At 53.4% G+C, this 25,818-nt stretch overlaps 1 protein-coding gene across 1 annotated transcript in view; it reads left to right on the forward strand.

The window, feature by feature from the left end:
* LOC103630315 (probable transmembrane GTPase FZO-like, chloroplastic) overlaps positions 1-25,045 on the forward strand; it is a 34,192-nt gene extending 9,147 nt beyond the window's left edge. The window contains exons 6-11 of the mRNA XM_008651377.3: positions 15,018-15,104; positions 15,216-15,659; positions 16,486-16,653; positions 17,705-17,935; positions 24,316-24,431; positions 24,529-25,045. Of these exons, the coding sequence (XP_008649599.1) occupies positions 15,018-15,104; positions 15,216-15,659; positions 16,486-16,653; positions 17,705-17,935; positions 24,316-24,431; positions 24,529-24,811 (1,329 nt within the window). The 3' untranslated portion in view covers positions 24,812-25,045. The remainder of the gene's footprint in view (positions 1-15,017; positions 15,105-15,215; positions 15,660-16,485; positions 16,654-17,704; positions 17,936-24,315; positions 24,432-24,528) is intronic.
* Positions 25,046-25,818: the final 773 nt, after the last annotated feature.

Here is a 25,818-nt window from a genome sequence, read left to right on the forward strand (position 1 = left end):
GTATGTTAAGTATTATGGTCGTTGTCCTGTCTAGGTTGGGGTGCTCTCATATGCTATATATTGCCACATTGGACCTGTGCAGTACATCTAACCACTCATCCGTTCTTCGTATCCTATCATTCTTACATGGTATTAAGAGCTTCTGTTCTTCTCTAGCTCCAATAAAATCTTCCTCTGTATTGCCCTCGAGAGGATCAAACTCCACTCCTGGGGGCAGCAGTCTGAGCCCCAAACTCTTCCATTTTGGTATCAGTTAGCTTAGTTCATGATTAGCTCAATGTCGTCCATGATCTGTTGCCCATGAGTTCAGATCGAGCGCTGCCCAGTGGTGATCTATCATCCTCGGGTGCTGCTGGGCCTCAATTCACCCCCTCCCCCCAGGTCTACCTTGCAGTCTTTGCGCTCCTCTGCATCTGCCAGCCTGCTATGGGCATCTGCTCTGACCACCACCATATGTGCCTCCCCAAGACACCCCTGCCTGTGGCCGCTACACTATTCCAGCGGGCCCACATGCCCTGCGCTCTGTTTTCCTCCATATGTGCTGCCAGGGTAAGTGGTTGCCTCTTGTGCACCATTGAACTCCACAAAAAGAGGGGGTATCAGCGGATCCGGCCGGAATGGTATTTACAAGTTTGCATGAATTTGTTGAATTGAAATTTCAATTGACACCCTTGAATTGAACATTTCAAAACTTCAAACTTCTAGTTGATGTGAGTCTGGAGAGAAGTTCTAGCAAGATGTACACTATGTTACAACTCTATCAATACATCGGTATCTATATTTATACCTGTCCACTAATGGTGGAATCGCTCTTGGAAATCTCCAAGGTTCGTAACATAGTACCAAACCAAGGACTTGAGTTAGGATTGGACTAACCTAATCCATCCAAAATATGAGGACGAGCGCGTAGACGAGCACACAGATAGTCGTTGGCCGAGTCAAGACAACCGAGGACAAGCACACTCGGACATGAGATGTACGCGTGGAATGCTGACGAGAAGCGTGCTGATGCAGCCCAACTGAAGCATAGAGATGGTCAATTGAACGATGAGCTTTGTTGAAGTGTATAAGTGGATTGCCTACCTTCTAACAATTTAAGCTTTTGGGTTGAACTGGTTAACGCGTCCACTCTAACATAGTATCAAAGCTAGAGGTTTTTGGTTCAAATCCTGGTAGAGACTTTATTTGTGCCTTTGCCCCTTTATTTCCACGTTTGCGCCGAGTATCAAAGCTAGAGGTTTTGGGTTCAAATCCTGGTAGAGGCTTTATTTGTGCCTTTGCCCCTTTATTTCCACATTTGCTCCTTTCTCTCTGGAAACATGTGAGTGAGGGTGTTGAAGTGTGTAAGTGGATTGCCTACCATCTCCTAACAACTTAAGCTTTTGGGTTGAACTGATTACTGCATCCACTCTAACAGGCTTCACTGGAAATAAACAAACATGGTGATGATGTACTGCACCGGCCAAATAGAGAAGATCCCACGGTGGATAATCAGTGGATTAGATTAGTTTAACCTTAGCCCTTGTCCTTGGCTTTGGTACCATGTTACTAACCTTGGGAATTTCCAAGAGTGATTCCTGCATTAGTGGACAGGTATATATAGACAATCATATGGGCCAATAGTAGATAGGCCTTCACTTAACATCACCCTTCAAACTCAAGGTGTAAGTGGAGGATTTGAAGCATGTTGGTACTGCTCTTGGGAAACTCCAAGGTTAGTAACATTGAAGAATGAGCTGGCAATTTTTTTTCTCGAATGCACAGGAGAGCTGCGCATCATTCCATTAAGAAGAAGAAAAGAGTTCAGGTCCTAGAGGACCTAGAGGAGCAGTACAATAAAAACATCCTCAGGGAGGCCACAAACAGGCATACATAAACTCATCCATGGAAAGAACACACACGACTACCAACACTAGTGCAAGGCTAACAAACCCGGGATGGGACTGGTTAGCAGGGATAACTTCCTTGCTCCAGCAAACTCCCACTTCTCTCTCTCTTGATCAGCCATCCTAATAGCAAGATCAACATTGGGTCTGTTTCTCTCGAAGACACAGCTATTCCGATGCTTCCAGTGTCCAAGCTCCTAAAATTACCAAGGAGTTTAAACCTTCACCTGCTACTCCTTGAACCTGGTTGCCAATCCATCTCCACCAATCCATAAAAGATGCATCATCTAGCTGTGAGGCCATGTGTCGGGGACCATAATTAGGGGTACCCTCAAGACGCCTAATTCTCAGCTGGTAACCCCCATCAGCATAAAGCTGCAAAGGCCTGATGGGTACGATTAAGTCAGGGATCAGTCCACACGAGTGACTCGATCACGCTTCACCCGAGCCTAGCCTCGGCCAAAGGCAGCCGACCTCGAGAGACTTCCGTCTCGCCCGAGGCCCCCTTTTTATGGCGGACACATCACCGGCTTGCCCGAGGCCTTGGCTTCGCTCAGAAGCAACCTCGACTAAATCGCCGCACCGACTGACCAAATTGCAGGGGCATTTAACGCAAAGGTGGCCTGACATCTCTATCCTGACACGCGCCCCCGGCAGAGCCGAAGTGACCGCCGTCACTCCACTGCTCCACTGGCCAGTCTGACAGAAGGACAGCGCCGCCTGCGCCACTCCGACTGCAGTGCCACTCGACAGAGTGAGTCTGACAGGCAGTCAGGCCTTGCCAAAGGCGCCACGGCGAACTCCGCTCCGCCCGACCCCAGGGCTCGGACTCGGGCTAAGACCCGGAAGACGGCGAACTCCGCTCCGCCCGACCCCAGGGCTCGGACTCGGGCTAAGACCCGGAAGACGGCGAACTCCGCTCCGCCCGACCCCAGGGCTCGGACTCGGGCTAAGACCCGGAAGACGGCGAACTCCGCTCCGCCCGACCCCAGGGCTCGGACTCGGGCTAGCACCCGGAAGACGACGAAACTCCGCTTCGCCCGACCCCAGGGCTCGGACTCCGCCCTGGCCTCGGCCGAACGACTTCCGCCTCGCCCGACCCCTTGGCTCGGGCTCGGCCACGACAACAAAAGGCAGACTCAACCTCGGCTTCGGAGGAACCCCCACGTCACCCTGCCTAGGGCACAGACCGCCACGTCAACAGGAGGCGCCATCATCATCCTACCCCGAATCGACTCGGGTCACGGAGAACAAGACCGGCGTCTCATCCGGCCAGCTCCGCCAGAGGGGCAATGATGGCGCTCCACAAGCTCTATGACAACGGCGGCCCCCGGCTCTCTTACGAAAGCAGGACAACGTCAGCAGGGACTCGACCGCTCCAACAGCTGTCCCTCCATCAGGCTCCGCCGCACCTCCGACAGCCACGACATCACGCCAGCAGGGTGCCCAGATCTCTCCGGCTGCCACATTGGCATGTACCTAGGGCGCTAGCTCTCCCTCCGCTAGACACGTAGCACTCTGCTACACCCCCCATTGTACACCTGGATCCTCTCCTTACGACTATAAAAGGAAGGACCAGGGCCTTCTCAGAAGAGGTGGGCCGCGCGGGACCGAGGACGGGACAGGCGCTCTCTTGGGGCCGCTCGCTTCCCTCACCCGCGTGGACGCTTGTAACCCCCCTACTGCAAGCGCACCTGACCTGGGCGCGGGACGAACACGAAGGCCGCGGGACTTACACCTCTCTCACGCTCGACTCCGGCCACCTCGCCTCTCCCCCCTTCGCGCTCGCCCACGCGCTCGACCCATCTGGGCTGGGGCACGCAGCACACTCACTCGTCGGCTTAGGGACCCCCCTGTCTCGAAACGCCGACAGTTGGCGCGCCAGGTAGGGGCCTGCTGCGTGCTGACGAACAGCTCCCCGTCAAGCTCCAGATGGGCAGTCTCCAGCAACCTCTCCGGCCCGGGACGGTGCTTCGTTTCGGGACTCTTGAGTTCATGTCCTTCGACGGCAGCTACGACATGATACTTCTTCCACCGCCGCGCGACTACGACAATGGCGGCCGACAACCCGCCCGCCGGCGGCGGAATCGACGACGTCTTCCCCGCGTGGTGGAAGAGCGACATTCGGGCTCGCTCCGTTCCCTCCCCCGCCAACGGAGGAGGAGGCGGGGCCGTCAAGGCCAGACGGGAGGCCGCGCTTCGTCGGCCGTCGAGCGAATCGACGCCCCCAACGCCCCGACGGAAGGCACGCCGGACGTCGACCTCGCGTTCAAGACGGAGGCAAGCGCTGTCCCCCCGCGGCGCGCTGACCCCGAGCAAGAAGACGACGCCGGCGCGCTCGCGGAAAGCCTGCAGGACGTCGCCCTCGAACCAGAGATGACGGCGCAACCAGTCCCCGATGTGACTACGTCGCTCCTCGTCGACCAAAAGGTAACGACTAACTCCCATCTTGCGTCATTTCGACTCGGCCTCAACCCGCCAAACGACCTCGTTTTGGCGGGCGCTCTCATTGAGGCGAGTGCAACCCCACTGAGGTTCCGTATGCGGTCGCCTTGGGACCGACTGACGGACGTCTCGACCTACGGGCCCTCTGGGTCCGAGGAAGATGACGATCCCGGCATCGGTTGGGATTTCTCCGGACTTGGCAACCCCAGTGCCGTGCGGGACTTCATGACCGCATGTGACTACTGCCTATCCGACTGTTCCGATGGAAGCCGCAGCCTTGGCGACGAGAGCTGTGGCCCAAGCCGCGAATGTTTCCACATCGAGCTAGGGGATCCCACCGAAGGCAACCATCTTGGCATGCCGGAGGATGGTGATCTCCCTAGGCCGGTGCCTCGCGCCGACATCCCACGGGAGCTAGCTGTGGTCCCCGCTCCGGCGGGGGGTTACGACCCACAACTCGAGCAAGTCCGCGAGGCGCAGGCCAGGCTCAACGAGGGAACAGGAGCGCTTGCGCCGATCCATCGGGACGTCGGACAAGCATGGGTGGGCCAACCCCTGGCCGGAGAAATACGTCATCTGCCCCAAGGTCTCCAGCACCGCGTCGCCAACGATGTCAGGATCAGACCGCCGCCCGCATCCAGCGGGGTTGGTCAGAACCTGGCAACCGCAGCAATGCTCATCCGCGCGATGCCGGAGCCGTCAACCACCGAGGGTCGGCGAATCCAGGGAGAACTCAAGAATCTCCTGGAAGGCGCTGCGGCCCGGCGGGCCGAGAGCACTGCATCCCGAAGGCAAGGATATCCCTCGGAACCTCATGCCGCGACTTCCCGATTCATGCGGGAAGCCTCGGTCTACACCGGGCGCACGCGCAACACCGCGCCTGCGGCCCCGGGCCACCTCGGCAACGAGCACCATCGACGCGACCGTCGGGCTCACCTCGACGAAAGGGTGCGCCGAGGCTACCACCCCAGGCGTGGGGGGCGCTACGACAGCGGGGAGGATCGGAGTCCCTCGCCCGAGCCACCCGGTCCGCAGGCCTTCAGTCGGGCCATCCGACGGGCGCCATTCCCGACCCGGTTCCGACCCCCGACTACTATCACGAAGTACTTGGGGGAAACGAGACCGGAACTGTGGCTCGCGGACTACCGCCTTGCCTGCCAACTGGGTGGAACGGACGACGACAACCTCATCATCCGTAACCTCCCCCTGTTCCTCTCCGACACTGCTCGCGCCTGGTTGGAGCACCTGCCTCCGGGGCAGATTTCCAACTGGGACGACTTGGTCCAAGCCTTCGCTGGCAATTTCCAGGGCACATACGTGCGCCCCGGGAATTCCTGGGACCTTCAAAGCTGCCGGCAACAGCCGGGGGAGTCGCTCCGGGACTACATCCGGCGATTCTCGAAGCGGCGCACCGAGCTGCCCAACATCACCGACTCGGATGTCATCGGCGCGTTCCTCGCCGGCACCACTTGCCGCGACCTGGTGAGCAAGCTGGGTCGCAAAACCCCCACCAGGGCGAGCGAGCTGATGGACATCGCCACCAAGTTCGCCTCTGGCCAGGAGGCGGTCGAGGCTATCTTCCGAAAGGACAAGCAGCCCCAGGGCCGCCCGTCGGAAGAAGCTCCCGAGGCGTCTGCTCCGCGCGGCGCCAAGAAGAAAGGCAAGAAGAAGTCGCAATCGAAACGCGACGCCGCCGACGCGGACCTTGTCGCCGCCGCCGAGTATAAGAACCCTCGGAAGCCCCCCGGAGGTGCAAACCTTTTCGACAAGATGCTCAAGGAGCCGTGCCCCTACCATCAGGGGCCCGTCAAGCACACCCTCGAGGAGTGCGTTATGCTTCGGCGTCATTTCCACAGGGCTGGGCCACCCGCCGAGGGTGGCAGGGCCCGCGACGACGACAAGAACGAAGATCGCCCAGCAGGAGAGTTCCCCGAGGTCCGCGACTGCTTCATGATCTATGGAGGGCATGCGGCGAATACCTCGGCTCGGCACCGCAAGCAAGAGCGCCAAGAGGTCTGCTCGGTGAAGGTGGCGGCGCCAGTCTACCTAGACTGGTCCGACAAGCCCATCACTTTCGACCGGGCCGACCACCCCGACCATGTGCCGAGCCCGGGGAAATACCCGCTCGTCGTCGACCCCGTTGTCGGCGATGTCAGGCTCACCAAGGTCCTGATGGACGGAGGCAGCTGCCTCAACATCATCTACGCCGAGACCCTCAAGCTCCTGCGCGTTGATCCGTCCTCCGTCCGGGCAGGCGCTGCGCCCTTCCACGGGATCATCCCTGGGAAGCGCGTCCAGCCCCTCGGGCGACTCGACCTCCCAGTCTGCTTCGGGACACCCTCCAACTTCTGAAGGGAGACCCTGACGTTCGAAGTGGTCGGGTTCCGAGGAACCTACCACGCCGTGCTAGGGAGGCCATGCTACGCGAAGTTCATGGCCGTCCCCAACTACACCTACCTGAAGCTCAAGATGCCGGGCCCCAACGGGGTCATCACCGTCGGCCCCACGTACAAACACGCGTTCGAATGCGACGTGGAGTGCGTGGAGTACGCCGAGGCCCTCGCCGAGTCCGAGGCCCTCATCGCCGACCTGGAGAACCTCTCCAAGGAGGTGCCAGACGTGAAGCGCCATGCCGGCAACTTCGAGCCAGCGGAGACGGTCAAGGCCGTCCCCCTCGACCCCAGTGGCGACACCACCAAGCAGATCCGGATCGGTTCCGGGCTCGACCCCAAATAGGAAGCAGTGCTCGTCGACTTTCTCCGCGCAAACGCCGACGTCTTTGCATGGAGTCCCTCGGACATGCCCGGCATACCGAGGGATGTCGCCGAGCACTCGCTGGATATTCGGGCCGGGGCCCGATCCGTCAGGCAGCCTCTGCGCCTCGATCATCAAGGAAGGGTCGGCCTCGCCATGGTGGAGCCCGACCCTCCCTCGGGGGCTAAAAAGGGGGAACCCCTCCGCGTCAAGATCTTTTTAAAAAAACAAAAAAGGGGCCTCTTGCGTTCTCCCAGCTACGTTCTCCTGGCTATGTCAGAAGCCGAGTCTCGAGGAGCGAACGCGGGTACATGAAAATGGCAAGGCCGATTGAGCCGAGGAACTCCCGTACCTCCGGGTTAGGGATACCCCACTCATCACCTGCCACGAAGAATAGCCCAACTCGAGAAGCCACCCTATCATTGACGAGCTAGGGCGAACATGCAGATGGAAAGAAAGGAGAGTACGACTCCATGCAAGAAAGACAAAAGTGTTCAGGCCTCAGCGGCCGTGGTGAGACACACATTCAACAAGAAACTGTCCAAACAAGAATCAGGCGCCGCCTTGGGAAGGAGCCGCGCCTTCAGCTCCACCCCCGCCATCGGTGGGGTCCATCTCGGCCTCCGGTGACGTCGCAGGAGGAAGGACCTCCGCCTCAAAGGTGGTCGCCAGCACCGCGCTCGGGCCAGCGGCGACCGCGTCAAGCCGCTGCACCTCCGCCAGAGCAGCATCGTCTTCGTCAGGAAGACAGTACCCCTCACTGACCCGCTCCAGGTCCACAACGTAGTGAGAAGCGAGCACGGCGAAGGCCCGCCTGACGCCGTGGTGTAGCGCTTCGCGGACTCTGCCACGGGCGTGACCACCTAAGGCTCGAAGGCGGCTCTGAGGGGAGCTTCCTGAAGGGACGTCATCGGAGCCGAGGGCACGATAGAAGTCCGAGACGGCCTCGGACATGGCCGCGAGGTCCGCCTCCCTCTGCTCGGCGGCTCCGGCAAGCGCCTCAGCAAGCGCCTTGGCGGACTCGTCAAGGGCGGACTCAAGCTCTGCAAGTAGCCAGGAGAAATACCTCAAGCACAAGCAAGGGAAACGGACAAGAAAAAGAACTAGGGAGGACCAAGACGTACTTCCGGCTCGGGCATGGTGCTCCGAGGCCGCGACCTGGGCCGCAGCTAAGTCAGCCGCGAGGGTCTCGGCTCGGCTTTCGGCCTCGGCAGCCCGGCCTTGAAGTCGGTTCCGTTCCTCGACGACCTGGACGAGCTCCGATCGCTGCTGTTGCGCCTCCGCACGCGCTGCGGCCGCCTCGGCTCTCAGGCCGGCGCATAGCAGCTGGAGGTCCGCCACCTTGGCATCCTGCTGAGAAAGGCGCGTGGTAGCCCCGGCGAGCGAAGACCTCAGGGATCGCAGCGAGCCCCAGACATCAACCTCACGGCGGATGAACGACGACTTGGCGGCGCTCCGGTCCGTCAGATCCTGGGAAAGGGAAACAGGGCGTCACAACGAGTATCTCACAGAAGGAAAAAAGGTATGCCCGAAACCGCTACCTGGAGGATTTTGGGGACGTCTCTGCAGAAAACCTCCAGCGACGACCGGAGCGACCCCACCGTCGCCTCTGCGCACTCGCGGAGCTCGCCCCAGGACTGGTCCTCCTGCTCATCATCAAGAACGAAGACGGGGTCCGAGGCCTCGCGGGTCCGGAATCGGAGCAACGGGCGCCGGGCCTCGGGGCCCCGCCGCACAGCGATGAGGCTGTCGCCCGGCTGGACGGATTGCGCGACCGCGCCCACCTCTTCTGGGGTCTTGGGCGCCGACGCATCAGCCATCCCGGCGCTGACGGCGGCTGGACACCCTTCGACAGGGACGGCGGCAACCTCGACGGTGGCAGGCGCCGGCATGACCGGCACGACAGGCGAACTCAGAGCCGCGTGGGCGTCAGCCGCCTCCTCAACCACGATCGCCGCCTAGGCTGAAGAGCCGGCCTCGGGAGCCCGCTCCTCCGAGATTGGCGACGCCCGAGCCCCCGATGTCGGAGTACCCCGCGAAAGGGTCGGCTGAATGGCGCTGGCCACACAGTTCGGCGCCGTCTTGAGGGCCTTCCGGGGTGCCAGGTCGGTCTGGCCATGACTTCGCTTGCTGGATAAAAAAGGAAGGGGATCATACCCGAAACATACGAATGGGAAGCCAAGACGAAGACATTCCGGGGTACTCACCCACTCCGGGCCATGATCCACCGCGCCTGGGGAGAGCTTTCTTGGACCCCGGCTCTCGAAACGGCCGCCGAGGTCCGCTTCGCCGGCGCTTGGGGCGCCTGGGAGGCAGATTCCCCGGGCACGGCCGCGACGACCTGAGGGTCACCCCCATGCGCCACCGGCACAAGCGGCGGCCTCTGGGGAACAGACGCCTTGGTCTGGACCTCCGGAACTACTTCAGCTCCTCCGGCGGAGGGGTCAGGTAGCCTCTCGGTTCGCCCCCGCGCCTCGGGTCGGGAGCCCGACGCCCCAACTTCGGGGGCTGACGGAGTCGGTTCGCTCGGGGGCTGGCTCGACGGCTCCTGGCCACACCCCAGGCCGAGGCTGAGGCCGAGACGGGCGGCCATGCCGTCATCATCATCATCATCATCGTCGTCGTCATCGTCGTCGGGCGTCTCCGGCGACGGCTCCCTCGGGAGTCCGTCCCTCTCCTGCTGGCGGCGGCGCTTCTCCAAGGCGTCCCGAGCCCGCCTCCGCTCGCGGGCCCGGGCCTTCTCCGCGTCCTTCTTTTTCTTCTTCTCCTCCGCGGCGACCCGCCGCGCTGCACGGTCCACCGCGTCCTCCGGGACCCGTGGCAGGGAGGGTTTGTGACACCCCACATCCTAAGAGGAGGGGAGAAAGGAACCCGATCATAAGGACCCGGAGCAACCAGATATACGAAGAAGGAAGGAGCAAACGCTCACCAAAGTCACGCACCCCTGGTCGGGGCGCATCCGAAGCTGGGAGTATGCGTGGGGGTCCGGCTTCCCCATCGCGGCCGACACCCGCCATTGGAGGGCGTCGAAAGGGAGAGGATCAGGGGACATTCGTGAGCCCTCCCAGTCGGCTTCCGGGGTCATCTCCCAGAGCGACAGCCGCCGCTCCGCCAATGGGAGCACCCTCCGACGGTGGATGGCGGCGATCACTCCCGCAGCGGTGAGTCCCCCCTCCCGCAACTCCTTCAGGGCCTGGAGAAGGGGCTCGAGATTTTTCTGCCTCTCGTGCGGGGTCCCGTGGCGCCAGGCGTCGGTGGCAGCTGTAACTACTCGATGGGAAAACGGTGGGAGCAACTCACCGTCGTTCCGGAGGTAGAACCACCGGCGCTGCCACCCCTTGTTCGAAGACGCGAGAATGGCAGGAATGTACTGCAACGCCCGCGACTGCCTCAACAAGAGAATGCAGCCGCCGGCCCGCACCGCTGCACGGATCCTCCTCTCCCCCGTCGACAAGGCGAAAGGCTCGGCGAGAAAGAAGTAAGTCCACAAATCCCAATGAGGAGCGATCCCCAAGTACCCTTCGCATAACGCTACGAAAATAGCGGCCTGCGAGATGGAGTTGGGGGAGAGGTTGTGCAACTCCACCCCGTAGTGGAATAAGATGGCCCGCATAAAGCGGCCCGTCGGCGCACCAAATCCCCGCTCATGGAAGGAGACGAAGCTCACAACATACCCCGGCGGTGGGGACGGAGCGGCTCCGCCCACGGGAGGAATCCACTCTGGCCGCTGCTTGTCGGTGAGGGGGCGGAGCAAACCTTCGCCGACCAGCTCCTCCAGATCACTCGCCGTCACCGTGGAGAAGGGCCACGGATCGCGCGGGGGGATTATGGTCACTCGGTCCGCCATCACCAAGATGGAGAAGATGGCGGCGCGGGGGGCAGGGAGGGCGGTTTCTCTCTCCTCCGACTAAAGTTTCCCGGGTGGCGAAAACCTGAAGGGAAAAGAAGGGAGCAGAGTGAAGAACCGTCACCGGACCCCCTCTCAAGTATATGAAGGCCAGGGCGAAACCGTTTCCAGCACGCCGCCTGGACCGGACGCAGGATTCGAAAAGCGCGAAGCGGCACAGCCGTTCCTCGAAACGGCTCACACACGCGTAACGGCCGCCCCGCCGACCACTCGCCCCGTCGCATTAACTCCGCGGCGGGACACGCGGCGCCTCTGGCAGGAGGAGCGCGCGACGCTTCACCTTCGCCGTAATAACCGCTACAGAAAAGGTACGCCACGTCGTCCGATTTCGTATCCTTTTCCGTTTTTCTCTTTCTCTATCTCTTGCAACAGGGACCGAGAAAGGGGGACACCCCGAAAGGGATCCTTCCCCGCGAAGGAACCGGGCTCCGAGCCCCCCATTACTGATCAGGGGTTCGAAGACTGGCCCCCCGAAGGGTTCAACAGTCGCCTCAGATCGCGTGGGCCCGACACCCACTACTGGTCAGGGGTTCGAAGGCCAGCCCCCCGAAGGGCTCCATGGCCGCCTCAGGCTACTCGGGCTCCGTGCCCATTACTGATCAGGGGTTCGAAGGCTGGCCCCCGAAGGGTTCACAGTCGCCTCAGACACCGAGCGAGGGATGACCAGGGGTACGTTCGATACATAACCAAGGCTCGGGCTGCGCTCCCGAGGTACCCTAGGACATTTCCGAGACCAGCGGGAACGATCTTGTAACGGAATCCCATCGGAGGGAGGCATCGAGCCCTCGGACCCCGTCGCCAGGGGACCGGGTCCGGCAAATCACCCGCAGGTACTTTTGGGCGTGCCTCTGGGCCCCTAGCCGACCCCCAACGAACGGGGCACGGACGTCCACTCGGATTACCCGCTCGCAGCTCACCGGAGACACCATGTTCGGTGCCCATCGAGGGTAACATGGCGCACTCCCCCCCTCCTCCTTGCGGAAAGGCGACGTAGGGGCGTATGTAAAAAGTCGAGTCTGTCCCTGATCGTCCTCTCGCCCTGTGCAGAGGCTCGGGGGCTGCTCTCGCAAAAACCGGCTCCGGCCAAATCGTTGACAGCGTCAACATACCAGCCCGAGAGCTTGGGCCCCGACCGTGCACCCGGGCTACGACCAGTTCGCATGAGGGAACGACTAGACCAGCCGAAGCGTTAAGCGAAGTATTAAGACCTCGAAGGAGTGTAACCACTCCTCCGAGGCCTCGGGGGCTACACCCGGCGGGTGCGCTCGCGCGCACCCACCGGAACAAAATGCAACCGAGAAAGGCTGGTCCCCTTGCAAAAAAGTGCGACAAAAGCCTCCAAGCGAGTGCTAACACTCCCTTCGAGGCTCGGGGGCTACTGTCGGGGACCATAATTAGGGGTACCCTCAAGACGCCTAATTCTCAGCTGGTAACCCCCATCAGCATAAAGCTGCAAAGGCCTGATGGGTACGATTAAGTCAGGGATCAGTCCACACGAGTGACTCGATCACGCTTCACCCGAGCCTACCCTCGGCCAAAGGCAGCCGACCTCGAGAGACTTCCGTCTCGCCCGAGGCCCCCTTTTTATGGCGGACACATCACCGGCTTGCCCGAGGCCTTGGCTTCGCTCAGAAGCAACCTCGACTAAATCGCCGCACCGACTGACCAAATTGCAGGGGCATTTAACGCAAAGGTGGCCTGACATCTCTATCCTGACACGCGCCCCCGGCAGAGCCGAAGTGACCGCCGTCACTCCACTGCTCCACTGGCCAGTCTGACAGAAGGACAGCGCCGCCTGCGCCACTCCGACTGCAGTGCCACTCGACAGAGTGAGTCTGACAGGCAGTCAGGCCTTGCCAAAGGCGCCACGGCGAACTCCGCTCCGCCCGACCCCAGGGCTCGGACTCGGGCTAAGACCCGGAAGACGGCGAACTCCGCTCCGCCCGACCCCAGGGCTCGGACTCGGGCTAAGACCCGGAAGACGGCGAACTCCGCTCCGCCCGACCCCAGGGCTCGGACTCGGGCTAAGACCCGGAAGACGGCGAACTCCGCTCCGCCCGACCCCAGGGCTCGGACTCGGGCTAGCACCCGGAAGACGACGAAACTCCGCTTCGCCCGACCCCAGGGCTCGGACTCCGCCCTGGCCTCGGCCGAACGACTTCCGCCTCGCCCGACCCCTTGGCTCGGGCTCGGCCACGGCAACAAAAGGCAGACTCAACCTCGGCTTCGGAGGAACCCCCACGTCACCCTGCCTAGGGCACAGACCGCCACGTCAACAGGAGGCGCCATCATCATCCTACCCCGAATCGACTCGGGTCACGGAGAACAAGACCGGCGTCTCATCCGGCCAGCTCCGCCAGAGGGGCAATGATGGCGCTCCACAAGCTCTATGACAACGGCGGCCCCCGGCTCTCTTACGGAAGCAGGACAACGTCAGCAGGGACTCGACCGCTCCAACAGCTGTCCCTCCATCAGGCTCCGCCGCACCTCCGACAGCCACGACATCACGCCAGCAGGGTGCCCAGATCTCTCCGGCTGCCACATTGGCATGTACCTAGGGCGCTAGCTCTCCCTCCGCTAGACACGTAGCACTCTGCTACACCCCACATTGTACACCTGGATCCTCTCCTTACGACTATAAAAGGAAGGACCAGGGCCTTCTCAGAAGAGGTGGGCCGCGCGGGACCGAGGACGGGACAGGCGCTCTCTTGGGGCCGCTCGCTTCCCTCACCCGCGTGGACGCTTGTAACCCCCCTACTGCAAGCGCACCTGACCTGGGCGCGGGACGAACACGAAGGCCGCGGGACTTACACCTCTCTCACGCTCGACTCCGGCCACCTCGCCTCTCCCCCCTTCGCGCTCGCCCACGCGCTCGACCCATCTGGGCTGGGGCACGCAGCACACTCACTCGTCGGCTTAGGGACCCCCCTGTCTCGAAACGCCGACACCATGCTTTGGAGATAACTTGTGATAGGAGCTTAAACCAGAATTCCCGGGCGAACACACAACCAATCAGCAAATGGTCACATGTTTCCTGCTCCTGGTCACATAAAGGACATTTTTCGGGGTGATCCATGCCCCTCTTAAGCAACCTATCAGCTGTCCAAAGCCTTCATTGAGCCACCATCCACATGAAAAACTTGGTCTTCGGAGGAGCCCAAGTTCTCCATATTCTATGGTAAGGCTCAAATATCGTTGACCCAAGAAAAATCCCTCATAGGCTGCCTTTGCTGAATATTTCCCATTGACAGCTAGACGAAAGAGAGTGCCCTCCAGTCCTCCACCTCAGTCCTAAGCTGGACCGAGGTAATAATATCCCAAACAACAAAATACTCTGAGATAACTCCAACAGTAAGAGCCCCTTGGATGTCCGAAATCCAGGTCTCATTAGAGAGAGCGTCTAAGACTGTCCTCTTATTAACTCGCCTTTTAGGGATAATCTGAATTCTGAAATAAGCGTGGAGCAAGGTCTGCGATCCTGTGACCCATCAACCAACTGTCAGACCAAAAAGGAGTAGTGACCCCATTACCAATTTTGGTTTGCATAGCCATTGGAAAGAACTCTTTAGCCTTGCTGGGAACGTGTATATCCAGAGAGGCCCATGGACGAATGAGCTGGCAACTCATAGGCAATGGTTTGGTTAAGGGAATGTTATGATCCCACCTGAGCCGTAGCGAGCGAGTCTTCATAGGGTGATTGTCACTGCTTATGGACCCGGACCTGGGTCACTGTATCAAGGGCTCTTATTGCTATATTTCACTTAGAAACTCAAATTTTAATTTGAACTACTATCTGTGACAATTATAACAGATTAAATGCACTGCCTTTTCAATTCATGGAAATTTCAGTGACTTATTTCTAGGTTTCTTTCTATATATATGCTGCATTTTGTCTTATCTTTATATCGATTCCTTCTGAATCACATATTTCACGGTCTCTATATCTGGAGTTCTATTTTTTTTGGACAATTTCTTTTTTTTTCTGTTTTCTAATAGAGCTAAACATGGTTTCTTGTAACCTCTAGGTTGGATTTCTTCAGTATGTCCAGCAGTGGAAGAAGAAAGTTGTATTTATTCTAAATAAATTGGACCTCTATCGGAACAGCAATGAGGTTTGGTGTTGTAACATCATTTCTGCACCATTGAAATCAAAGCAAGATTTATTTTGTTCCTAATTGCTTGTTTCTAATTCATTGCCTTGTTTCTCAATCTGATGTGTATAGCTTGAAGAAGCTACTGCATTTGTCAAGGAAAATGCAATGAAATTGCTTACCGCAGAGGATGTCACACTGTTTCCTGTATCTTCACGCTCTGCTCTGGAAGCCAAACTTTCATATTCCAAAAACAGTGATGGAAAGCATTCAACCGAAGCTATGTATAATGATCCTAGATGGAGAAGCAGCAAATTTTTTGAACTTGAGGATTACTTACTGAGTTTCTTAGATAGTTCAACGGAAAATGGAAAAGAAAGGGTCCGGCTGAAACTTGAAACACCAATAGGCATTGCAGATCGATTGTTAACTTCGTGTCAAAGGCTGGTGAAACTAGAATATGAAAAGGCTGTTGAAGACTTAGCATCCATCAAGGATCTTGTTTATGGTGCAAACAATTATGCCATCAAACTTAAGTCTGATAGCAGTTCCTGGCAGAACCAGATTTCGTCTCTCGTAGGTGTTTCAAATACTACTAGTTATTTTTTATTTATTTATACAAATGTGCTCCCCCTTTTACCAAAATATAAGCTGTGTTTCCCCTGCCTTCAATGCAAAATAGTGGTTATATGCAACTTGTGATACTGCCTATTTTTCTTGCTTGTAATACCTCTGATCCCAAATGCAAATCTAGCCTGCTTCAGTGCACCAAATATAATAAATCCATAACGATTCCAATGCATCCTTTTGTCTTATTCTTCCTTGTCTAACCTTACTTAGATGCACACTAATCGATGGAGTAAGCCTGCCAGTTGCCACCCATCTTAACTCCAGTAATGATTGATGAGTAATATGGCCATCATACCGTCTCGCCATAATACTTGTGCCAGGCCCAAATGGACTTATATTCGGGATTGTTGGGAGTACTTAATATTTCTGGCCTCAACATGTATAATTAACAGTTAGTGCCCACACCCACACTATACTTTCCAGGGGCACATGAGAATAATTTTGGTCATTTTCGACGTGCCTTTTCCATTCACTTCTGGCCTTTTAAGACAGTGTCCAGCAGTTTAACCATATGGTTACCCAAAACACTGTTTTGCACTGTTTTATGTTGTAGACTGCACAGTTCATAGAGTGGGGTTTGAATATGGGGATGAGGATGAGTAAGGTGCTGGAGATAGTCTAAATGTACATATGGTTAGGTATACACTCTTCAACTTCTCATAAATGCATCTATTGCTGGCCTAGTATTGGTATTTTGTGGAAGTCCTTTGAGTGCAATATGCTTAATACTCCTAGATTGAGATATTAGTAACATACATCTTCCTTCTTGCAGATTGAGAGAGCAAAAGGTCGAGCAGTTACACTCATGGAATCTACACTTCAGCTGTCAAATATTGACCTTATTTTTGCATACACGATCAAAGGAAAAACAGGCAGTTCCATGAGAGCCACATCATTTGTTCAGAATGATATTCTGAGTCCAACCCTTGATGATGCTGTGGTATGTTTGGCATTGAACTTTCTCCTAGTTTTATCATATTCTGATCCACATATGCTCGCAAGCATATAATTCACACCTGAATGCTAAATGTGCAGCAATCTACACATATAAATCGTTGTACTATGCGATCATAATTCTCCCAGAACAGCTTTATTTTTCCGTAACTTCGAGTATTGCATTATGGTATCACCAACTATACACAGTATAACTATTTTAGACAAACTGTTATTGGAAGTGATCCCAAGTTAATCGTATTGACTCGTAATTGCATTGATTCAACAAATCTTTCTTTATCAAAACTTTTGGTGCTGATTTTATTGATTAATTCTTCAATTAGCTGGTTACCTCCCACAATATCATATGCTTTACAAGGATCATCATCTGGGCAGTCTGCAGACCCCCCCCCCTAGTCTTTTAGATGTTCCTTTAATAGAACTGGGGTTTTTGAGTGTATGTAGTAAGCAATCACATGGATGGCCACCTTGTATCAGATCTGAACCGTTTGAGCAATTCATATTAATTCACTTTAGCCATTCGCAGCATGGTTAATATTTTTTATAGCTATCATAATGAGTACTCATTTTTGATATATTATTATGTCATTTTTTTGTGCACATTCTGTTCTAAAGTAAATTTCATGGAACTATACATGGTTTATATCATCAGAAAGCTATACTTTTTCTGAACTCATTTTGAATAGCTTTGCCTATATGTCACAAAACTACACTTTTTTGTAACATAGTGTGGGTATCAACTGGACCCCCCCACACATGAGATATACAGGTGGTGTTCATTAATCATCCAAACAGATGATAGACATGGAACTGAGATGTCAATTGATGTCCAAATTAACGGAATTAGTGAAAGGGTGTAGTTTTGTGACAATAAGTGCAAAGATGTGTGGTTCTTTGCAGTTGGCTAAAGCATGGGTAATTTTGTGATAATAGGGACCACATAAGTATAGTTATCTGAAATTTGCTCGATATTCTAGCTATTTTCTTTACGATGCTTATGTATGCATTTTATCAGAAAAAATCCTTTCTTTTGCTAGAATTTACTAGGTGACTACTCGACATGGTTGAGTTCTAGCAATACCCGCGAAGCAAATGTATATTTGGAGTGTTTCTGTGAAAGATGGGATGCACTGGTTGCTCCGGAAGAAAGGGCTCTGTTAGATCCAAATGGGCTTGTTAATGAAGGGGAGAAACTCACCATAAAGGCACTGGAAGGCTTCAATGCCAGTGCTGCCGCCAAAGATTTTGAAGAGGAAATTCGAGAATTGGTATGCCCTATTAATGGCCTTGATTTCCTCATGTCAATTGATACGTTTCAAAAAATCTATGCTTTGACACCCCTAAAAAGTATTGTTCTAATTACAAGTAATACAACACACCTTTAGGGTAACTGTGGAAATTCCATTATAGATACTAAATGGTAAATGGCTTGATAATAGGCTAAGAAAAGCCCTAGTGAAATCTGCATTTTTATGCTTGTCAGTCTGTTACATGATTATTTATTAGGTGGTCAAGCTTCCTGCTGATAGCTTTCTAGATGATGAACTACTTGTGCCTTGAAGGACCGGACTTAGTAGAATCCACTGCATGGTCCACCTTTTGTAATTTGACCTTATGTGGAACATTTGAATATACACCTTTAGGATTTGTCTGGCAAACTTATTCCCTGTGGATCGGAGTGTTGGAGTGGACTGGGATGGATTGACGGGGAAATTAGTTCATTTCACTCTTCATTCCACATGTTGGAAGAGACTGGAAACGATAAATGGAAATAAATTAGTTCGTGGTTGTGAAATGTGTAGGAATGTGAGATCGGGGGTCGCGGTTGGAGTTTTTGACTTTAGGAAGGCGTTGTGGTGGCTTAGGTATCGAGGGGCGGCGTAGAGACCGGGGGTCGGGGTTGGAATTTTCGACTTCGGGAAGGCGTCATGGTGACTTGGGTATAGAGGGACTGCGCGGCATGGAGCAAGGGAGAGAGAACATGTAGGGAAATCCCTTGAGGTCAGGCAAGATGTTTGCCTTCATCTGGTTATAGGGTCCTATATTTATAGGCTCTATAGGACTTGGTTCCCAAGTAAACTACATGAGAGATTTGGGCGATTTGGGATCTCTTTCCTAACAAACTAATTCCATTTCTCTAAATGAGTATTGTTTACGTCGGGTGTAGTTTGAGCCTAACACATGCGTCGCCCATTTTCCGGCGCGCATCGGAGATATCGGTTATAACATCTCTTCCCACCTCTTCAAAACTCGTCCTCGAGCTGGACATTCAAGTAGCGATCCTTGAAGTCGTGTAGTGGTTCCCAAATAACGTCATTGGTGGCCAGGCCTTGTCACTGTACAAGCACATGCCAGACGCCACGACATAACTAGGTATGCAACACGCGCTCTAGAGCAGGCAACAACCAACCATCCTAGACTGGTGCCACTTGTGGTGTGGTCATTGGAGGGTCCCCACAGAGCAGCTTGAGCAGCCCTACGTGGAACATGTCATGGATATGGATGCCTGTTAGAAGTTGAGGGTGGTAGGCCTAGGCCACCTGCTCAATACGCTCCAATAGCTGAAAGGGCTTTTGCATAGCGAGGCCCAATGTTGCCCTTGGACCTGGGCTCCAGCGAGTGCGTCGGGCAATGGAGAAGGGAGAGTCACACCTAATTGCCACCTTGAACTCGAGTTCATGATGTTGGTTGTCGTAGTACCGCTTGGCGTACTGCTGAGCCTAGAGGATACACTGACGAACCTCACCGAGGAATGCATTGCAGTCCTGCAGGAGGGAGTCCACCGCTTTCGTTTGAGCTGCCCGTGTTGTGTGGTAATAGAGGTGATTGGGGCCAGTCGTACACCACCTGGAAAGGAGTGGCTTGGAGTGATGTGTGGAATGAGGTATTGTAGCAATATTTTGCCCACAGAAGGTCGTTGACCCAAGCACACGGTTGGTCTCCCGTGGCACAACAAAGGTACATTGTTATCACCTTGTTGATGACCTCTAACTGGCCATTCATCTGGGGGTCGAATACTGTGCTCAGGCGGATTTTGATGCCGACCATCTTGAAGAGGTTGTGCCACATGTGACTAGTGAAGACCAGATCACAATCATTGATGATGGAGGTGGGGAAGTCGTGTAGACAATGTCCTTGAAGAAGGCATGTGCGATCGATGCCGTCGAGTATGGGTGATTGTGGGCAATGAAGTGCACATATTTGGAGAAGCGGTTGATGACAGTAAGGGTGACAGACTTCCTGTGGACCTTGGGAAGGCCCTCGATGAAGTCCAAGATGCCCATTCATACCTAGGACAACACATCGAGTGGCTAAATGGAACTAACTTGGTGCAGGGTTGGCGTCTTGTTGCGCTGACACGTGACACATGCACGGATGAAGTCATAGACGAGTACTAAGTCGCCTGAGATATAGAAAACCTCATGTAGGCGCTGAAGGGTCTTATGGATTCCTTTGTGGGCATTAGAATGGGCCAGATCACCTAGTGGCGCAAATCGTGCTCACCAGCACAAATATGTGCTTACGTTTTTTTTTCTCAAACACGTAGGAGATTTGCGTATCATTTAATTAATAGAACAAGAAACAGAGAATCACAAGAAAGAGCCGCACTCACACCATACACACCACCACCCAACTCAAATGCGCCAGGGACTGGGAACAAAAACGACCACAAGCCACACAACACACTAGAACACTACAACTCTTTAGCCTCCTGCATATAAGGTGAAAGCAAACGCAGCCCCTTGGTGCCAGCCATGTTCCAGCTCCAAATCTCATTCCCAGCCATGATCAATTTCAAAGAGAGGCTTGGGCTCTTTTTGTTGAACACAACCATTTCTATGCTTCCAAATAACCCAAGCTCCAAGAATTACTAAATAATTGAAACCTTTTTGGAGAGGGTTTTTCACCACATCGAGGAAGGAAGTCTCAACAGGTTGGCAAGCTGCACCAGCCCAAACTGCTGAAGGAGGAAGAACCAAAATTGCCAAGCGGAGGAGGCATAAATTGTGATCGGGCAGATTCCTCCTAGCCAACCGGTCCGTGGTCCAACATCAATTATGGGAGACCAACCATGTGAAGAAGGAGCATTTGGGGGGAGCCCATGTTTTCCAAAAGCGTTCCCAGGCGTCAAAGAGCATCGATCCATGAACTGAGGCTTCATAGGCTGATTTTGAAGAGTAATGGCCCGGGCAACTCAACTTCCAATAATGCTTATCCTGCACATCATGCTGGAGATGGACCTCCGAAAGAAGCTCTCAAAGAGAGAGACATTCAAGAATAACATCCCAATTCACCAATCCACGAATATCCAACAGCCACGAAGCATTGGTCAAGGACTCAACCACCATTCTTTTATTAGCAGCCTGCAGCCCTCTTAGGAACCATTTCAGAGATGAGAGAAAGTTATCTGTAGTGGACTACACCAGAACAAGAGGTGTCCTAGGGGCCAATGCCATAGGTGCCATGGGGGTTGATGCTTGAGGCACCTCAGGGCATGACTTGGGGATCGATGCCCAAGGTTCTCTGGGGGCCGATGCAAGAGGAGCCCCTGAGGCTGATGTACCGGGTGCTCGAGGGCCGCAGCAAGAGGTGCCTCGGGGATCAGGGCAAGGGAGGTGTACAACAGCTGCCGAGGTGCCTCAGGCCCTATGTGCGGAACACCATCTTTTCCACATTCTCTAGATGCATCAGGACCTGTTGATAGCCAGAGCACAAATCCAACTTGGTTAAGAGTCTAGCGCTGTAAAGCCCATCCAAGAGCTCACCCACCACCGTAATTAAGAACTTGTCCTTGGATGTTTTGTCGTTCAGCAACATATAGTTGATGTAGAAGCACTAGGACCTGCCCACCTTTTTCACAAGTAGCACTGACGTCGAGAATGTGGAAGTACTAGGGCAGACCATACCCTGTTCCAGCATGGCGGCACACTGGCTAGCAACAAGTGTATCCGATGGCCGTAGGAGCGCGCTCGGGGAATTTTGTGTGGCTCGTCAAAAATTGTCCCGTACTGCTAGAGGCGGTCTAGTAGGGGACCATGGGCCATGGAGGGTCTACGGACAATGCCCAAAGAGTCGGCTCTAGGATGTCGTCGCGAGGGGAGCCCACCCCCTTCCAGAAGGTGCGTCGATCACCCGATCGGAAGGATGGATAAAGATCCTCAAAATCCCACAAGACATGGCCAAGGGTATGGGCATAGTCGACGCCTAGGACAAGGTCAAAATTTTTGAGGTCAATGACGAAACAACTAACCAGATTGTCTTCCATGTCGATGCACATGGCCATGTTGCGAGCCACGCCGATGCAGGCTACACGGTCGTCATTGGTCACTGTGACCCACAGGTTGCAGTCGTCTATCACCAGCCCGATGCGGTACATAACCCTGACGTTGATGAAGTTGTGGGTCCATCCACCGTTGAAGAGGGCGAGGAGCTTATGGTCGTCGGTGTAGACGGAGAGGTGCATGATCTTTATTTGAATACCAGCGATGGCTTGGTCGAAGACGACTAGGGAGTCGAATGGCTCTGTTGCAATAACCACGCCGTCGGCAACATTGTCGTCCAAGAAGTCAGTTGCCTTGAGGTAGAACATTTGTTGGTATTGATGGCCTTGCATATAGGGCTCATCATAGTTGAAGCACATCCCCTAACTGTGATGTTCTAGCATCTTAGCTGGCGATAGGCAGCAAAGCGGCCATTGCGACGGGCCCGCTGGAGGGCATGAAGTGCGGCCACATCTGCTCCTCGTGCGGTATCTCTTGTGATCAGGGCACGAGGCGGCTCGAGCAGTGCAGACAACATCCTTGGCTGGCGTTGTGCGCATGTCTGAGGCTGGCAAGGTCGCCTTTGCACAACACTCGTATGCCTGGGCCAAATGCATGGTCGTATGTTGGTCGTGGGGGACGCGTAGTTGGTTGTCCACGCGGATGTGTTTCAGAGGCCCCATATGAACAAGTCGACCTTCTAAATCCAACCGAGGTGTGTAACAAACAAGGGTGTTGAAACGCTACTGATAGTCTTGTACCATGGAGGTGAAAGGGAGCCGCACCAATTCAGAGAGGCGGTTAGTACGGATAGTTGGGTCAAACCGCAGGTTGCAAAGCTCCATGAAGCGCCCCTAGGGAGGCATGTCCTCATCTTGTTTGAGGGTGTAGTACAACGGCTGCGCTGCGCCACATAGATGGTACAATACCAGCTAGACATGATCAAATGCTCACAATGAGGGGCAAGTGTAGGAGAGCCTTCAAGCCATCATAGGAGGTGAACTCGAGCTTGATGTATCGGGGAATGTCGAACCAGGTGGCCGTGTCGAGGGCTATTGGTGATGGTGTCAGAGCAAGGGACCGCAGGAACACTGGGGCTAGCGACGCCAAAAAGTTGGGTAGCAGTGATGGGGATGGTGGAAAACTGATGAGATGGGGATGGTGGAAAACTGATGAGGTGGATGGGAACAGACAGCGTGGTGGTGGGGGGAGGGTGGTAGATGTTGTGGTGGGGGGGGGTATGACGGTGGTGGTTGAGTAAGACGAAAGCGCCATCATGTCGTACTCCGCCATCCCATAGGGAAAGCCCTAGGATATGGTGCCCTGCAATGAGAATGCTTGATGGCTCTCCACGGTGGCCAGCTATGGAAGGACGATGACCTGTTGTGTGTTAAGGTTGGCCAGCTGCTAGGCGACCTCGGAGAGAGTCTTTGTCATGGCGTCAAGGGTGGATGGTGGCACTCTCCATGGTGCCGGTTGAACGACTTGTTGTGTTCGTGGAGATGAAGTCTTGGAACCAATCGCAGTAGTAACGTCAGAACCTGACATCGCTAGTACTAGATTGATAGGATCCTTGATCCTATCATGGTTGCGACGTGCGTAGGAATGTGAGGTTGGAGGTTGATGTCGAAATTTTCGATTTTGGGAAGGCGCCGTGGTGGCTTGGGTGTATAGCGATGACACGGTAGGGAGCTAGGGGGAGAAAGAACACATAAGGAAAGCCTTTGAGGCCAGAAGATATTTGCCTTGTTTGCTTTGATCTAGTTACATGGCCCTATATTTGTAGTCCCTAGAGGGACATGATTCTCAAGCAAACTAGAGGAAGAATTCTTATAGATTTAGGCCCTGTTCGGTTAGGTCGGATTGAGGCCAGGAACTATTCTAGCTAATCAATACTAGTACAAATAAACTCATCATTTCGGAACGGCTGGAGTAAACGAACAGGCCCTTGAACTCTCCTAAAGAACAATCCTTATAGATTTGGACTCTCCTTTCCTAACGAGGAATCCTTATAGATTTGGACTCTCCTTTTCTAACAAACTAATTCTATTTTCCTAAAAGGGTACTGTTCACGTCGTACTGCTCACGCCGTTGTAGTTTGGGTCCAATAGGTGCATGGCTCGTTTTTCAGCAAGCATAGGCGATACAACTCATAACAATTTGCCTCTTGAATCCGAAAGAGTATACATGCGTTGGGAATTCGAATGCAAGAATAGCTAAAGCATTCAGGGCACCACAATATTTTAGGTTTAACGAACACAATATTTTATGGTTTGTACTATATCGTAGTGCAGATTGCATGCCTAGACTTGTAACCACTGCTGCTTTGTTTGTCCTTGTTTTCGCGCATTATTATTTATTTCTGAGCTTAGCTTTTGCATGTGAAGGCTTTTGGAACATTTGGAGGGCTAGGTATTGCTGGACTGTCAGCTTCTCTGTTGACATCTGTTTTGTCAACTACCCTTGAAGATCTTCTTGCCCTTGCTCTTTGCTCAGCTGGCGGGTAATTCAGTAATTGATAACTGTGCATCGTTCTTTAGCAAATATTTTAACAATGAAATGGGACGGTTGATGTGTAACCATTTTGATTTGTCCTTCAGTTTTTTTGTTTTATCAAGTTTCCCTGGTCGGCGGAAGCATGCAATAGACAAGATTAACAAGGCTGCTGATGAACTCTCTCGAAAAGTTGATGAAGCTATCCAAAAGGATATCTCACAGAGTGCTAATAACCTAATCCGCTTCGTTGAGGTTATCAGCAAACCTTACCAGGAAGCATGTCAGCGAAAAATAGATTGGTTACAGGGCGTTCAGGGTGAGCTATCTGCTGTCGAGCGTAAGCTCCAAACTTTGAAAGTTGAAATCCAAAATCTTAATGGATCATAAGGTTTCATTTCAACTTGTTTATTTGCAATTATTTTTTGGATACTAATAGTTTTTGTTGGTTTATACTGCGTTGTGATGCTATTGAGTTGACGTAGTGCCTTTCCTGTATATGATGAAGTCTGAAAGTGTAATATGTGTTGTAAATTCAGAATAAGTGATAAACTATCACATGATAATTACACACCTTGAGAACCGAGAAGGATGTTTTGAAAACTTGCCTTTTTGATAATTTTACAATATGATGTGGGCAAGAAACTTGCATTCAAATCGCTTCCTTCTATTTTTTCTTTGCGGGAATAGCAACAACAGAAAGGATCATGCGATTGTCTATTCATAAATGCAAACGTGAAGAACTTTATAATTATAAATCTACAGGAAAACAAATGGAAAAACTTTGTAGCTGGATAGTATCTTTCCTCGCTTCATGTACTTGATCATCTAGACTTTCGGGCAGTTTTTTTTTTGACAAACATATGAGAGCTTTTTTTTCTCTTGAAAGCCGACGGGAAGTTTGTTGTGGCGATGGCGTAATTGGGCCCCGCCATCGCAGCTTTTCGGTTATATATATATATATATATTTGTATTTAGTTGTGTGGCTCGTGAGCCTAACGAGCTGGCTTGAGCTTTCTAACTAGTCGAGTCGAGTCAGATGTTTAGCTCGTTAGTATAACGAGTCGAGGCGAGCTAACTTGTTACATTAACGAGCCATAACGAGCCGAGCTGGCTCGATATCCACCCCTACACTAGATTACTATGATTAATGTGTGTTTTACCAATCAATTTGAGGTAGGCCATACTAACGACCATTGATTGAGCCTATATGGTTTTCGTGCCTTTGTTGTTGAAAGTCAATTCTTAGTTTTCAAAGGATATATATATATATATATATATATATATATATATATATATATATATATATATATATATATATATATATATATATATATATATATATATATATATATATATATATATATATATATATATATATATATATATATATATAA

This window comes from Zea mays, chromosome 6, assembly GCF_902167145.1.
Source record: "Zea mays cultivar B73 chromosome 6, Zm-B73-REFERENCE-NAM-5.0, whole genome shotgun sequence".
Lineage (NCBI taxonomy): Eukaryota > Viridiplantae > Streptophyta > Magnoliopsida > Poales > Poaceae > Zea > Zea mays.